Genomic DNA, 16,962 nt, shown 5'->3' with positions numbered 1-16,962 from the left:
TCCCCTACAGCATGTCATGTAGATCTAGGCTTTGCATAAATTTTCTGCTTCAAATCAGCTCTATTTCCATTGAATGAGGAACACAACACCGACACACATTCTCGCACGCATTGTTGTGCTGCATTGCAGCAGGCTGTGTAGTGAAAGCATCAATGCCCAGTACAGTCCACAGCTCTGCCAAGGCAGTGGTGTGTGTTTTGAAGAACATTTTGGCGATAGAGCTCATATTTTATCCAGCCTGACCTACCTTCAGATGTTGTGAGTTTACAGTGATAATCACACTTTATTCAGGCCATGCCGACTTTTTCATAGCGTCGTCTTGCTGCCTTTGCTGTGTGAACACGGGGGGGGGGGTTCCCCCTCACCTCAGTCACTCGCCTCGCTGTCTTTACCGTTCCACGGTCCTGTCGTGGCAGGACAGCCGGTCGTGTGTCGCCCCAGCTGTGTGTGCGCGCTCCTGGCCTCTGACGTGGTGTCGTGTCCCTGCGCAGGTGTACAGCAGCCTGGACCTGTCTCGCGGGCAGTTGGAGGAGAAGGGCGAGGCCGAGGAGAAGAAGAGCGAGAGCCCGCTGACCGTGGACTCGCTCAGCTGGACACCAGAGTTCCCCGAAATGTAGGGCACGCCTCGTCAGGGTTGTTACACGACAGGTTTCGTCGCGCAGTTTGACTTCGAATGAATCAGCGTTTCGATCAGTGTTATTTGCAGTTTGTGTTTGGTTTTGTGCAAAAGTCTTAGGCGCCCATGTTTTTTTATACATGAATATTGTCTGAAATATATTTATTTATTTATTTTTGTGCTGCACAGCATACAAGTGACATTTAGAGAATTTGTCTTTGAATGTAATTATTTCTAAAAGCATTTTTGCTTTCCTCTAACATTGTATTTGTGGCTGTACCCCCCCCCCCCATAACACGTCGGCTGAATGTGGTTCTGTGTCCTCCCAGGCCGTCCCTGTCCCACTCCTCCGACACAGAGAGCCCCTGCCAGTGCCCCGGCCCTCGCTCAGGACAGCTCCCCAAGTTCGCCATCTCGGCCGAGAGCGAGGAGGGAGACGAGTCGTCCGGCTCTCAGGAGCCCGGCAAGGCGGCCTTCTCCATCGGAGAGCTTCCCCAGGACGACCCCGACGCCACCACCCCCGGCAGCACCCACAGCGGGGCCACGCTCTCCGGTACGCAGGGGCCCCCCCGGGGAGTCGGGGCGGAGCTCTCAGCTGGAACCGAGTCGTTTATTTGGGCTTTTTTTTCCCAGCTTTATATCTCAGAATTGACGGCCCATCTTTGTCTTGTTTCTCGGTTGTGATCATCAGGCAGCTTCTCTGAGCTCCTGGACCAGCTGCCGTCCAGAGGAGAGGGGGTCGACAGCCCCGACGGCTCCTCATCCAAACCCTCCGCCGTGCCCCAGCCTGTTACCCTGCGGCCGGACCGGGCCGGGGACCAGCAGGCGGCCGGGGCCAGGGTGCCCAAGTCTGTCTCGGCTAGTGCCCTCTCCCTCATGATCCCAGGAGGTAAAGGAAAACCAACACTCACTTTCTCCCCTTCTCTCTTTCTCCTTCCCTCTCTGTCTTTTTCTGTCTTTTTCTCTTTCTCTCTCTCTCTCTCTCTCTCTCTCTCTCTCTCTCTCCCTGTGTGTTTGGGTGACACAATCACACACACACAAACGGTACTCTCACACACACACAAATGCCCGTGTGATCTGTGGCTGGTGCCAGAGTTAGGACAGGCACAGAATTCAAATTAAGGCGATGGACTTAGTGGGGGGAGCGCGAAAGAGATGAAAGCGCCATAAAGATCTGTGTGAAATCGACCCAGCGTGACACCTGCTGTGAGCTCCATTTCACGGAGGGGCTGCGAGCGACGAGCCCGGGAGCAGAGCTTCAAACTGGGGGAGCAAACAGAGCGAGATGGCCCTGCCCTGTCGGGGAGGGGGCCAATCCCATTGGTCTCAGCAGCAGCAGGGGGCAGAATGAGGCCAGCTCTCCCAGCCCACAGCAGACGCTGGCTGGAGACTGAGAGCAGAACTGTTGAAGGTCAGGCCCGGGATGTTGCTGTACCCACTAGTGAGGGTTGGCGTTTTCACTGCTCGACGTTCTCGGCTGTGAATCTGTGTATGGAAGGTTATTATCCAAAATAATACAGCTGCTATTGATTTCTACAACTGAAAAGCAGACTGTTTTCTAAATGTATATTGCCAACCGTTGATTCTGATTATATTCGTCCTCAGTTTCTCTGCGTCTTCAGCGATATGCACCTCTTGTTGTTTCAGACATATTTGGGGTGTCCCCTCTGGCTAGCCCCATGTCTCCATACTCCCTCTCCTCTGACCCCTCCTCCCGAGACTCCTCCCCCAGCCGGGACTCCTCCCTCTGTGCCGTCAGCCCTCGGCAACCGGTCGTCATCCACAGCTCGGGGAAGAAGTTTGGCTTCACGCTGAGGGCCATCCGGGTGTACGCGTGCGATGGCGACGTGTACACGGTCTACCACATGGTCTGGGTAAGAACCGCCTCGGCCTTCTTTCAACGAATGAGTCAATCAAGTTTCATTATAGATGCACATTTATAAGTCAGGTGGCTGAGCGGTTAGGGAATTGGGCCAGTAGTCCGAAAGTTTCTGGTTTGATTCCCGGCCGCGCAAAAATGACAGTGTCTGCTAAATGAATAAATGTAAATAAGCCAAATCTCTGGAGCTGAAGCGCTGTACAGAGTAGCAAAAGCCATGAAATGACACAATACAGACGCAGTCAAGACAAATGAAAGCGACAAAGAAAGGCAACTGTCATACTGTGTTTAAAAGTTTAACTTTTAACTAAGTTAAAGAATAACTAAGAGTCTTGAAGATGAGAGCTTTGGCGGTTGTGGTTTTGTGGTTGCACCTTGTTTTTTTGGGGGGGGTCTTGAAACTTGAACGCGTTGATGATAACGTGCGATTTCTCTCCGGCTGTGCTCAGAACGTGGAAGAAGGTGGTTGTGCACACAAGGCTGGGCTGAAGGCTGGTGACCTCATCACCCACGTGAACGGAGAACCCGTCAACGGCCTGGTCCACACCGAAGTGGTGGAGCTCCTTCTGAAGGTAGACCAACATTGCTGACGTTCTGCTGTCCACATCAGACATTAGAACATGCCGTGACTAGGTCCAGCGGGGTGACAGCTACGGAGGCTATAGCTACTGCGTTTGTTTCTCACTCTCTCTCTGTCTCTCTATCTCTCTCTTCCCTCTCTCTGACTCTCTCCCTCTCTGTCTCTCCTCTCTCTCTCCCTTTCTGTCTGTCTGTCTCTCTCTCTCTCTGTCTCTCTATCAGAGTGGCAGTAAGGTGACCATCTCCACCACCCCATTTGAGAACACGTCCATCAAGACCGGTCCTGCCCGGAGGAACAGCTACAGGAGCAAGATGATCCGACGCACCAAGAAGCCCAAAAAGGAGAAAACCCAAGAAGGCAAGGATTCATCCAAGGATTCATCCAAGGATTCGTCCCCCATCTGTTTGCGGGGCAACATGATTCGATTCAGTGTTATTCTTTTGACATGCAGTACATGGTTCAACCACAAGGGGTAGCTGCGCTTCTGCATACCAACACTAAAATACATTTAATGTGCCATTTAAAATCTACAGTACTGCTGTTATAAGGATGATGCTCCATTCTCCATCTACAACATTAAATATATTATTCAACTCCGCTTGACTTTCACGGTTCGGTTCTGTGAATGTTTACGACGCGGTCGTCGTTGTGGTATGTGCTGACTCGGTGTGTGACGGTTCCTGTTTCTCAGGCGGCGGTCTGTGTTCCGTCGCTTCGCCATGCAGCCCTCGCCCCTGCTCCACACCAGCCGCAGTTTCTCCTCCCTGAACCGCTCGCTGTCCTCCGGGGAGAGCCTCCCTGGATCCCCCACCCACAGCCTCTCCCCCGCTCCCCCACCACCGCCTTCCGGCCCGCGCCCGACTTCAACCAGTCAGGTGAGGCAAGGCCCACTCGTAGCTTCTCATGTTTGCGGATTGTTGTCGCAGCTCTTCTGGGTTCGAATGTCACACTTGTTAAGTCTGTCCAATAAAGCATGAAAAAGGCCCAAAATGCACGTAATAAAAAAAATAATATATATATACACATATTTTCACAATATTTTTTCTTCTGTGGTTTGGATGTTCCACACTTCTTGTTAAGTCTGTCCAATAAAGCATGAAAAAAAGGCTCAAAATGTACACAAAAATGCTAAATATTTTCTTCTTCTGTGGTTTGGATGTTCCGCACTTCTCGTTAAGTCTGTCCAATAAAGCATGAAAAAACACAATCCTTTTTTTTTTTTTTTTTTTTTTTTTTTATTAATCTTTTCGAAATCTTTTCTTCTTCTGTGGTTTGGATGTCCCAGGTGGTACGTCCTCCCAAAGCAGCTCCCCCAGCTCCAGCGCCCCCAACTCCCCCGCCGGCTCCGGCCACATCCGCCCCAGCACCCTCCACGGCCTGGGCCCCAAGCTCACCAGCCAGCGGCTGCGCCGCAAGTCCGCCGGCAGCATCCCCCTCTCCCCGCTGGCCCGCACGCCCTCCCCCACCCCTCAGCCCACCTCGCCCCAGCGCTCCCCATCGCCCCTCCTCGGCGGCCACGCCGTCTGCATCGCCAAGACCAACCAGGCTTTCCCGGCCAAGATGCACTCGCCGCCCACTATCGTCCGCCACATGGTGCGACCCAAGAGCGCCGAGCCTCCTCGCTCGCCCCTCCTCAAGAGGGTCCAGTCGGAGGAGAAGCTGTCGCCCTCCTACGCCAGCGACAGGAAGCACCTGTGTTCCCGGAAGCACAGCCTGGAGGTGACCCAGGAGGAAGCCCAGGGAGAGGAGCTGCGGGCGGGGGAGAAGGACCTCCACGCCCTGCACAGTGTGGAGGAGACCCACTGCGAACCCCCGGCCATCACCCGCGTCCGCCCCGCCGAACAGGGCTGCCTGAAGCGGCCGGTCGGCCGCAAGGTGGGCCGCCAGGAGTCCCTGGAGGAGCTGGATAGGGAGAAGCTGAAAGCCAAGGTGGTGGTGAAGAGGCCGGACTGGTCGGAGAGGAGGGAGTCCCTCCAGAAGCAGGAGTCCCAGCACGAGCCCGAGGCCTCCTGCATTGCCTGTGGAGAAGAGAAAGGCCTTCATCCGAGCCGGCCGCACAGCAACAGCAACCCAGAATCGGCCACTCCGGAGGGCAAAGCTGCTAGCTCCACCCTCAAGGATGTGCTGTACAAGAAACTCAACACCCGTGCCTGTGAAGGCCACCCTGAGCCAGTAGGGGGCGGCAGCTGTGATTCAGCCTCCCACCACAGCGAGGGCCTAGCCAGGTCACCTCTCTGCTCCATCCACCCTGATTGGCCGATGTCCAGGAACGGCAAGGAGCCGGGCAAAGCGGACCGACTGGACTTCAAAGCCCCCAACATGGAGTTTGCCAGGAAGAGGCAGTCCTTCGACGACCGCGACGACTGCATGTGCCGCCTCTCCCCGGGCCATCACGACAGCCACCACTTTGGCTCCACGCGCTCCAAAAGCCTGCAGCTGGATTCGGCTCTGGTGTTGGACCACGTCAAGGGAGGGTTGGGCGGCGTCCACTCCAACCCCGAGGGCCTGTCCCCCAAGCTGTTCCCTGGGAGGGGGGAGAGCGCCGTGGAGAAGCTCCAGCTCATCTCCTCCGAGGGCCCTCTCCGGAAGACCTCCTCAGAGTACAAGCTGGAGGCTCGCCTGGTCTCCTCCCTCAAGCCCCTGGAGGGCACCCTGGACATCGGCCTGTTGTCCGGCCCCAGAGCCTCCAAGACAGACACCTGCCTGTCCAAGATGGCCGACGGCTTGCATGACAGTGCGTCCGTGGGCCCGCCCGTGTGGATGCAGAGCCCCACGGAGAGACACGCGTCTTCCCCGCAGCCCAAACTAGCCGACAAGCAGAAGGCCTCGCTGATGACGTCGTCTCCCCCCAGAGTCACCGGGTCTCTCACCGCCCCGCTTCCGCCCAAAGAGCAACCCGCCGTCGCCAGCCTGGAGAAACCACAGGACAACACCGGTCCCAGGGAACCACCGCTGAAGGCTTCCCCCAAGGGAGAGGCCTCGGAGGTGGGTGGGAAGCAGGAGAGCCGGTCGGGGCCGAAGGCCGGTCCTCAGACGACGCACGACGTCTGGAGCTCCAGACACAGCGGGCACTTCTCCTGCGGGAAGACCCCCTCCATCCGAGAGGTCAGCAACGAGGACCAGGAGGACGAGGGGACGGAGCACCCGGAGGCGTCCGTGAAAGAGGCTCCCTGTCCGGCCCGGCCCGGCCATCCTGCCGAGAAGATCCCCGTCGGCCCGCCCACTACGGAAAGCTTGGACGCGCAAACTGGCTCGGGTCGCCAGCCGAGCCCCGACGACCACGGCCCGGCCTCGACGCCGGGCTTGGGCACAACCCCCGCTTCGCATGTGTCAAGTGGCAGCCCAGTGTCGGTTCACTATGTTTTGGCGGACCTGCACCATCTCTCGAAGCATTCGGTGAGCTTCAAGTCACCGGCTTGGCTCGGCGGCGACGCCGGTTTGACATCGGCCGAGAGGGAGAACAAATCCGGCAGTGTCGTTGAAACGTCGGAGGTGAAAGACCCGCGGCACAGACCTGCGGCGCGGTGCATCAGTCCTAAAACGAACACGAACACTACAGCGGCAAAACCGGAGGGCTCGAAGATCTTCGAGGAGAAGAGAGGCGATGTCCGTGACGCCAGGCAGGTGGTCGGTAGCAGCACATGCAGGCAGAACGTCGAAGGGCCCACTTCACCAAAGACGAAGAGTAGCAATGTCACGACTGCGGAAACGGAGCAGCTTTCGCCAACCAACTGTCCCGGGGAAAAGGCACTCGTCAGAGGGGCCGGCGAAGCGAAAAATCCCGTCTGTCAAAAGCAACCGGCGTTCAAAGAGGCCGTTTCTGCCCAAACAGGAACGCAGTCGCCACCATCGGCTCCCGTCAAGACGAAACAGCCCGTCTTGAATGCCAAAAGTAAGCTGAGCCAAACTGTGTTCCAGAGCTCTGGAAAGACAGAGTCAGGGACCCAGACACAGAGACCTGTCGGGAAATATCCTGCCGCAGTCCCGGCCCCAGTCCCAGTCCATGTCGCTAAAATGAGTCTAGAATCAAAACAAAGAGACCTCCATCACAATAACCCAGTTACCAGCTCTCCGTTTACATGCGCCCATGACTCAAAACAAAAAGAACTCTCATTCAAATCCCCCGTCCAAATCCAAGTTCTCAAAGATAACCCAGAGTTAAAGCAGAAATCTCCCCCTGGCAGAACGCCGTCCCAAGCTGCGAAGCTGTGCTCCCCTCCCGTACTTCCTCTCAGACAAGCCCTAGACGCCAGGCAGAAAGATCCCTCATCCAGACCTCTGTCCTCAGCCCCAGCACCGGTCATAAAGGAGAACCCAGACCCACTGGAAGCAGCCCTGGCCTCTCTCCAGCCGAAGGAGCCCCGCAGAGCTGTGGGTCCCTGCCAGACCAGCCCCCCCCCGGCACAGAGCGCCCCAGCAGTGAGGAGAGACGCACACCCGGCCAGCACGGGGCTCGTCGTCGGCAGGTCGTCCAGCAGCGCGGGGCAGGAGGCTGTGGTCCCCAGAGAAGGGCCGAGGACGGACACAAAGAGAGGCCCTATGGGGGTGGACGTGGCTGGGCCTGTGGAACACACCCCCGCCCCCCAGCCCAATCCCAGCCTAAGCGAACCCAGGCCTGCACACTCGGACAAACAGGCGGCGTCCGGCCGCAAAGAGCACGCGGAGAAGAAGAGGAGGGAGGCGGCGGAGGCCGCGTCGTCTCTGAAGAACGCCAGGAGAGAGGCGGTCCGAGCGGGGGCCGCGAGAGACGCTCCGGGTCCCGAGAGGGACTCGGCCCGCGTCAAGCAGCCCAAGGAGTCGCCGCGTTCTGCCCTCCACAGGAAGTGAAGCGCGCCACAGGAAGTGAAGCCCGCCGCCTGGAGGACGGTCGGCGCCGGCGTTTGCTTCCGCGAGCTCTGAAGAGAAAAAAGCGAGACGGACTTTCTCTTTGTTTGTAGTGTGTTATCATCATGCCTTGTTTTTTTTTGCTTTTTTTTTTTGTTGTTTTTGAGACCCGGGAAAGCTGTTACAGTGTTTATACGGTGTTAGAGGCGTGTGTCTGCCCATGTGTGCGTGAGATGCTCTGAATGTGCAAACTAAACGAGAATAGTCTGTCGACACTGTCGATGTACGCAAAAGGATTTTTGACTGAATGTAGACAATGATTTGCTGCTGATTTGCTGTCCCTTACCATATTCTCTGAGCGGGGGGAGAAAAAAAAGTGTCAAATTGTACCAAGTGAATGTAAAGAGCTTGATGACAGCAGAGAGGAATGTGCAATTAACATTTCAGAGATGGATGTGAAGATCCTATTCAGAGTATAAATCAGTGCCAATAGGGGATTTTGTAATTGCACTCTTAGTTCCAGGCTTTGGACCGCCTGTTATTGAAAGAGTCAAACTTTCAATGCAAGTAGACTGATGTCCGTGTCATTTCCTTGAGAAGAGAAAAAAAAAAAACAATCACCTCTGGCACATCCAATCAAGCAATTAGGAAGTAAGTCACTGTGCCCATCATTTAATATTACTCTTCAACCCCAGCCACCAAGACGCTGATATGGAAAGCATAGTCGTGTGACGTTACACGATATTTTAAACCTCCAGGTGCAGTTTGTGGGTTTATAGTTTGGGTTAGAGGGTACATTGAAGGAACACACTGTGTTCTGTGCTTCTTACCTGGAAATGTTTCATATGGAATCGGCTTCTGGTTGAGGAATCCTGTGTGTGGGAGGGGCCTTAGGGTGGAGGAGTGTAGAACGTTCTGGGCAGGTTGTGGTGGTGTTCACATTCCTTCACGCACTCTACATCTCTGTATTTCTATAACTTTAATTTTTATGCAATATATTGTAAATACGAAAATACTGTAAAAAAACAACAAACAAAAAAAAACACGACAACATTGGGATACATGGGCTTAACGTCAAATATTAGTGTTTGTTTTATATGTATATATTTTGCAATGTCATGTTTGTATACTTAATGATATGTCATTTCGGAGAATCATGCTTAATAATTCTGTGGTCTAGAATAAGCTAAATGTTTAACGTTCCGTCTGTGTCAACACAACATCCTCTCTCCAGTGTAGTCCTTTTAATGCGATGTAAATGTGCTCTGAATTTGACTTGAAGAGATGGAAATGAGGGGTGAGGGAGTGACTGTACTTCCTAATAATACATGTAGCGTACCACCACGTAAAGAAACTTTGCTGAGGTTAAGTGGTTCCCCAGGTTGTTCCCACCGTGGATTCAATTAGTTTGAAGGATAAGACATGAGAGTAGAGGTTGAGAGTTCAAATGTGTCGAGTAGATACGTCAGAAAGTAAGTCACCAAGTTTCTCCAGCCATAAGTAGATTGTTTTAGACTCAAAACACAGTGATATTCACAAATTCAAAGACTACTTTTCCACCTAGAACGTTTAATGCAATATTTATGATACGGGTTCACATCAGAATTGATATCTAGAAACTAGTAGCATGATATTCAATCAACCGTTTTAATTCTGAGATCTGCCTACCTATAAGCAATGCAGTACTCTTTGCAAAAGATTAATGTTAAAATGCACATAGAATCTAGTTATGGATAAGGTTGAACAATCATTTTTAAAGGACTGACGTCACAATATTCACCCCATAGTTCAGTATGTCATTCTATTAGACAGTTGATGTTCAGGTAACTGTAGTCCTGTGTATTTCAGCTATCTGTTTACATCTATGATACATTCATACGGATGACTCTACTGTAGATGATAAGCCTTTCAATTTCCAGTCCTCAATATCAACCTGACAGTAGATTTCTTAGTGTGCTACACAGTGTTAACTCAATGTAAACCATATTCAATATTCTCCTTGGGGTTTGTTGGATAGAGAACCTGTAGATGCTGTGCGTAAACTGTCTGAACTGTACATAGTAATGGCCGACTTGACCCCAAGAAAAAAAAACACATAAATGAGATTGATTGTAGAGATTTTTTATAATCTGAATATGACGTTTGATCGTCTCATGAATTAAATAATGTAAATGTATTGTCTAATGTTTGGAAAGAGTACTTGGCACCTTGACGTTGGACAACAATCCCCTTTAATGAAAGTAGTTGGGGGAGGGGAGGGGAAAAAGATGATGTGAGAGTGTCTGGTAGGCAGTATGTTTTCTAAGAACAAGGAGAATTAATCTGAAAAACGTAATTAGAATGATTGAAAACAATCTTTTCCCCCATGCCTTTTATTCAGAATACTGACATTTAAATAAAAATAAAAAATAAAAAAAAGCACATTAAATGTTTGTTTACAAGTACTTCATGGATGTATATTTTGTATATTGTGTCTTTGTTTTGCCAAATCTATGTTCTATGTCACAGGAAATATGTTGTGATAGTAGTGATTGACATCCTTACCCTGCCACCTACCTGTGCTGTTTAATAGGTCTATCTGTGGTGGTCAACATGTCTGTTAAACATCTGTCAGAGTTGACTTGGTCCTGCTGGTCTGAGTTTCCTCTCCTCTCTGTGTGTGAAACTAGTATTAGAAGAACCGGCTTTTAGGATCTGTGCAATAAAGATGTATTTGAGTTTTGTATTTCACCCAAGGAACGCTCTATGGATGTCATAGATGTTGTATATTAAAACAGATATTTATACTTCTAAAGTTGCATAACACTGAAAAATAAAATGGCATGATAAAATCTAAACATTTATGTTCCTCGCTTTATTTAGTTTAAGCTGACCCTGCACACAGCACTACAATACAAATAGTTGAAAAGGCATTCTATTGCATTTGACGTTTTAAACTTCCTTGTAAAAATGGTTTTGACTCAACTATTTCGATATTTCAGGCAAAGTTGATCATGACTGCTCAGTGAAAAGCTTTGCATGGACTACAGCTAACTGGTTACAAATGAGATCTACAGTACATGAGTTTAAAGAGAGAAAAACATGCTCTCTTCAACTTGCCTTACCCTATGCTCAGCCCAAACCAAGAGGAAAGTCCTAAAACAAAAGTTCACAAAAGTTCCTAAACTTAAAAAAAGCTATTCTTTAAACTCAGATGCTGTAGACCATGTAGACCAGTGGTCTTCAACCCTGGTCCTCTGCCCTGTATATTTGAGATGTTTCCCTGCTCACCAGATTCAAATTGTTGGGTTGTTATCAAGCTCTGTGGAAGCCTGATAACGACCATTCATTTGAATCAAAACACATTAACACACAAAGTCAGTCGTTGAACGACTTCTTATCGCATCCCGCATCACACCGGTGCGGCCCCTTTGTCTCAATGTTACGTTTGCATGTCCGCGTCTCACCTCATTATTCATTTATGAAAATGGACTTGATGGCAGCACCGATTGCACCGCGTCCACACGGACTGCGAGGGTTGTGCAGAAGACACTGTGAGTGAACCTTGTGTTCCGAGATTAAGACACGATGCCCGAGATGTCTCCATTGTCTTTGGACAAAAGTAACGGTTTCTCCGCTCAAAGACCGGTCTGTGTCTCCCGCTACTGCTTTTGGGATTAGCATGAGAGCATGTGCTGGGCCGCTCACGGCACACTGTGTAACCGGAGCCAAAGGGATTGCGCTGAACAAATCCTTTGAGTTTGTGTCCTTCTCCCACTCACAATGGGAGCTCTGTGACATGAAGGCCCGCGCCTGTCGAAGACAAGGGACATTATGTCAGGGCCTCATGCGTTAGAGAGGCTTGACCATTAGGGACAGACACCAGATCACAGCAGAGGGATGACAATGACCCCCCATGTCCTCCTTGGCTTGGACCAGCACAGTGCAGCTGATTCAGTGGAAAGTATTTTGTACTTTTTGCTCACATGCACACTGTTAAAGGCGTGTACACTTTGCATCGATTTATTTAGTTTGCCAACCGTTGTTACATTTAATCATTTAGCAGACACTCTTATCCAAAGCGACTTACAGTAAGTACAGGAAATTCTCCTGAGGCAAGTAGGGTGTAATTTAGCATGACTGGGAATCGAACCGGTAACCTTCCGATTAATAGCCCGATTCCTACACCGCTCAGCCACCTGGCCGTTAGTGGGGTGAAGTGAGATACATCGACCAACAGAGGTCACTCTCTTACCATTTTTAAGCATAAGTGATGCGTCATCTGTTACGCAACCCTCAATCCAATAGAGAGATAAAGAAGACATACAATATAATCTCTGTATAAATAGATATAAATCTTCTGGAGATTAGAATACCCCACTGAACGAGATGCATATTCGACAGAGCCTAGGATTAGTGGGCCCTCAATCCAAAATGTTCATACATTGACCATGATTTCAAATGGGATTTGTGTTCTCAGGTCAATGGAAAGGTACAAGATAAGAAATATTTACAAAAATAGAACAGGGCAATCCTATATCAACAACTGTTATGTATCATTGAAAAATATCCTACACAAAGCCTGTGACAGACCCAGCCCATGCACTTTAATACGTCGCGTTGCCTTGGTGCAGCAGAGGGGATAGAACACATGGCTTCCCCTCCGGATGACATACAAACAATTAAATCCTGTGTCCCCCTCCCCCTACCATTCAGTAACCCTGCCTGCATCAGATGAGTAATTATAGTCGTGATGGTGCAGATATTAATGTCCACACTGAGTCATTACGAGGCAAAAAAAAAAAAGGGCAGAAAAAAAAAATAGCCCCAAATCCTCTTTGGGATATTTCATAAATGGAATCGGATGAAAAGTGTATTGGGCCTGGGTATTAAGGACAGTCATTGTCACTGTCACGGAGGCCATGGCAGCATTGGCGGAGTCAAAGGTCTCCCACGGCAGGTTGAACACAAAGCGCCGACAGTGGGGTTCCTCTGACCTAAATCGCTCAATTAGATATCAATGAGCATGCCGCACGTTCAACAGGCCTCTGCTTGGGCTCTCCTCAAATTTCAATAATCTTCACAGTTTCCACTTTAAATAGTGACAAAAAAAACTGGAGGAGAGAGGGTTTGGAGGTCTGAAGAATTGAAATAATGAAACCTTATAGCGTTAAGCTTTCTGCTTTTATAGGTAGACAGGGCCTCCCACTCATTGTCCCCTCAACCATCTGCATCGTGAAGGAGGGCAGTTTGGGGTAAACAGAATTTTATGATTGCTACTCTTTAATGGTAATGTGCTGTGGCCACGAGAACCCTGCCAGCAAGAATCATTTCCCACAGCCCAGGAAAAGACTATCTGGGTTAAAGCGATCACCAAGGTTACTTTAGGCACTGTGTAATGATTCCCTACACTTGAATTCCTTGTTTCTACATTTTACCAACAGTTATATTTAGTGTTGAGCATCAAGGCCAATTTTGGCAAACAGTCGGATAATATTGTCATCTGTTTTGTTTTACATCCGTTTTTCTTGGCAGTTTATTTCCTGTTGTCACTGTCTTTTGTCTTGCCTCAATCCAAATGTTTTTTGAGCTCTAAGGTAGAGGAAGAAATAGCACAAAGGTTCTGAGTCAGATGGCTGAGCCGTTAGGGAATCGGACTAGTAATCTGAAGGTTGCCAGATCGATTCCCCCAAATGTTATTGGCCTTGGGCAAGGCACTTCTCCCTACTTGCCTCGGGGGGAATGTCCCTGTACTTACTGTAAGTCTCTCTGGATAAGAGCGTCTGCTAAACGTAAATGTAAGATTCAATTCAGTCAGTTGAATCAACGTGCAAAAGAATGAGTCCAGTATGGATATCAAACCCACTGCCACTCTGTCCCCCCTTTCATCCTGCTATCAATACCACAGTTCATTACCCAGTAAAGGCAGTTCAGGATTAAGCCTTTACAGTCTTCACCCATCCCCCAACCCACCACCGCCATCTTTCAGTACTGGGAATCTGCACACCATGCTTGTCCAGTCACTTGGGTGTCTCTCTCTCTCTCTCTCTCTCTCTCTCTCTCTCTCTCTCTCTCTCTCTCTCTCGTGTCTGTCTGGTCTGTGGCTCGCACTCTCCCTGTCCGTCCCCGATACACCTTCTCACCGCATCTTCATTTCACTTGTACGTGGTAAACAGGCATGAATAATACATGTGTATGGGGGGGAGTTACTCAAACCAAGGCAAACAATCTGAGCCTGCAGACCACGCCATGTATGGGGTGGTCCGGACAGTGAATCACGGAGATGGATGGATCTTGATGGGCCGTCCCAGTGATGTCACTAGGGAAGAGATGGGAGATGGAGGGTTTGTTGAGGGAGAAGAGGGGAATGGATTTAATCCATTTAACAAAGAGCGATCGATACTTTACCAGTGTACATTGTTATCTATAAGGTGTCGAGTTCAAAGCTAAAATAATACAAGCGCAACAGTACACAAAGACACCCACACCCACATTCAATAATGTTGCAGGTTATGTTAGCCCTCCAAAAAATGGTTGTTTACAGTACATGTTATCAAAGACAACTCTGATTATTAAAATAACACAATGGGTGTGTGTGTGTTTGTGTATGTTTAGGCTGAGTTTGAAGTCAGGCAGATTGCTGCTTGCCTCTGACACAGTTCCTCTGGTTGAATGCTAACACAGAAGCAGAATTCTCTGCGGCCTGTATTAACTGCCCCTGGAATTTGTTCAAGTACATTTTGTGACTTGGGAAAACGCCAAGCCTCAACCCAGTTCCAGCTCAACTCCTGCTTCAGCCCAGCCCAGCATAGTCCTTCCAAGCCCAGCCCAGCACAGCATACTCCTTCCAAGCCCAGCCCAGCACAGCAGATATATCTCGATTCTGTGTTGATCTTAGTTTGAAGAGCCAGGCTGTTCACATGCAGACAAAACAAACTAGTCGGATACTCAGTTAATTTTCAACTTTTTATATTTTCTACAACTTATGTTCAAAACTATGTGTTTACCGTATGCGTCTTCCTGCCATAGTAAATCTCTTGTTTGTGCAAAGTTACTTGGCGAATAAAGCTGATTCTGATTCTGAGAAGCAGGCTCACTCAAATATTCAGAGTGAAGCCAAGGAGCAGTCACTGCTACCTACCTTTCCTGTTGATCCAAATGAATAAGTAAGTGGTGCTCTGTATTCAGTTTGTGTTTATATGCTAGTCAAAAAACTTGCCCACCCTTTGCACACAGGTTGGATACGTTTTCTTCCCCACTGACTGATGTGTAATACTTCCCTTGAAATGGAAATCAAGAGCTTTTGTGTGTGTGTGTGTGTGTGTGTGTGTATGTGTGTGTGTGAGTGCATGTGTGACTGCATGTGTATTCTCACTACCAAGTATGTAGGTCAGATGTCAACTTCAGAATCCCATGTTGTGGAAAGTTCCAGAATAGGAAGATGCATGGTGTTGGGCTATTCTTGGGTCTTGACTAAGGTTGCCATATTTGTTATCAGAGTTATGGGGTATGTACCTACTGACATAGGGGATGGGTTTTTATGAAAATGTTAAGTCTGATGCCTGCAAAAAAACAAACATGTATCTTTTGTATGATTTTAGTTCAAATATAGAAATTCTTCCTTTTATGGAGATAATGAAAGCAGAGCCTCCCCCCCAAAAAAAGACAGTTAAGTTGTGTTGGTAAACAAAAGCAGTATTTATAAACAAACTAGTGATAGCAAAACTGTCGCTGAACTCAGATTGCGACTCAGATCAAATTTAATCCGTAGTTGTAAAATGTGGATGTCCATTCACCAGATGATTGAGACACAAGCCATTGTGAGTAATATATGTGAGTAGTACCTTGTCTGGCCGTATTTCTAGAGAGATCAAATGCAACGGGGTGAGTACCGTGCAAGGGATGTTTTCTGTTTAGGAAGCACGATGGCATGTCCGACACCAGATCTCCAGTGACGACCATTAACATGTGGTGGGACACCCACACTAAGAGTGTTCGGTAACACCAAGCGTAACACAGAGAAGAAGCGCTGGTGCCAAACCAGGGCGGGACACAGAAGACTAGAACACAGTACCTGTACCGTGGAATACGCTTGGGGCCAAAGTTCAACATTGCCATACCTTTTTTTTTTTTTTTTTTTTTCAAGAAGAGTGACTCTTCTGGAAAACTCAGAACAGAGATTTTGGGTACTCATAATTACGTTCAAGTTATTCCACTCCTGTTGCCAAAGCCAAATTCATAATGTACAGACAGCGATATTATAAATTGTTATCTCAAGACACAATCCATCAACATGCAGTCTAAGTATGTGGAGTTGACAGTTCACCTTGTGTTGACATGGGACGGTGTGTCCTACCTTATCATACAGAATGCCTGGATGCTTCGGTTATTCTGAACAAGGCAGGTTAGAACAGCGAGTCACTCTCAGATTGTAGTGTGTTAAACCGATTCAGATTTTTTTTCAAAACATTTTATCTCATCATGGTGGTGCTCAGCGCCGTTTCAGTCTTTGAGGACACTGATATGGTATGAACTTTATCCACGGTGTGTGGTTGGCAGCAGGTATAACTAGCAGGCCACTACACCCCCTGCCCTTCCCACATTTGAAGAGGAGCCTAATCCCTTATACGGGCCCCAGACCCTACCACAAATGCACAGAGCACATAGGAACTGTTTCTACTCCAAGTTTCAGTTGTGCAGGCCAAGCATAACAATAATACAGCCCGTTTATTTGAGCTTTGGAAGCCATACAATGACCCTAGGATGACTTCCTGGGAAAAGAAGGGAGAATTTGACGAAATTGCGGTAAAGAATTTGGCTGAAAACCATGGGCAGAGCTTGGCTAACCTTACGTTAACATTTTCAGAGAATTCAACAAGGCCCCTGAGTGTACTGTGCAGTGTAGTAATGTGGCAGGCCTTTTAGGACTGCTCCTGCTACGTCTGAATTTGAATAAATTAAATTTGTAAATCGTATATTTGACATTTACGACCGAAAACAAATGGAAATGGTATTCCGTTTTTTTCCAGCAAGAAAACTTAGTGTCCTGCCCTCAATGTAAATTATGATCAAAGTTCTCTTTTT

At 48.9% G+C, this 16,962-nt stretch overlaps 1 protein-coding gene and 1 long non-coding RNA gene across 2 annotated transcripts in view; one reads left to right on the top strand and one right to left on the bottom strand.

The window, feature by feature from the left end:
* mast4 (microtubule associated serine/threonine kinase family member 4) overlaps window positions 1-10,736 on the top strand; it is a 74,357-nt gene extending 63,621 nt beyond the window's left edge. Inside the window, 9 exon segments of the mRNA XM_084694076.1 lie at window positions 492-613; window positions 946-1,169; window positions 1,308-1,505; window positions 2,264-2,490; window positions 2,945-3,067; window positions 3,297-3,431; window positions 3,765-3,894; window positions 3,897-3,950; window positions 4,361-10,736. Coding sequence (XP_084550202.1) covers window positions 492-613; window positions 946-1,169; window positions 1,308-1,505; window positions 2,264-2,490; window positions 2,945-3,067; window positions 3,297-3,431; window positions 3,765-3,894; window positions 3,897-3,950; window positions 4,361-7,902 — 4,755 coding nt within the window. The 3' untranslated portion in view covers window positions 7,903-10,736.
* LOC146220466 (uncharacterized) lies at window positions 10,235-15,208 on the bottom strand. The gene is made up of 2 exons (XR_014750938.1): window positions 15,020-15,208; window positions 10,235-14,197 (listed from the first exon to the last, which is right to left on the bottom strand). It is a non-coding gene; the product is annotated as an uncharacterized LOC146220466 (long non-coding RNA).
* Window positions 15,209-16,962: the final 1,754 nt, after the last annotated feature.

The sequence above is a fragment of the Hypomesus nipponensis genome, chromosome 27 (assembly GCF_054491055.1).
Source record: "Hypomesus nipponensis isolate SF chromosome 27, ASM5449105v1, whole genome shotgun sequence".
Lineage (NCBI taxonomy): Eukaryota > Metazoa > Chordata > Actinopteri > Osmeriformes > Osmeridae > Hypomesus > Hypomesus nipponensis.
Note: the sequence above shows the minus strand (reverse complement) of the source record. Positions and strands in the feature narration are given on the sequence as shown.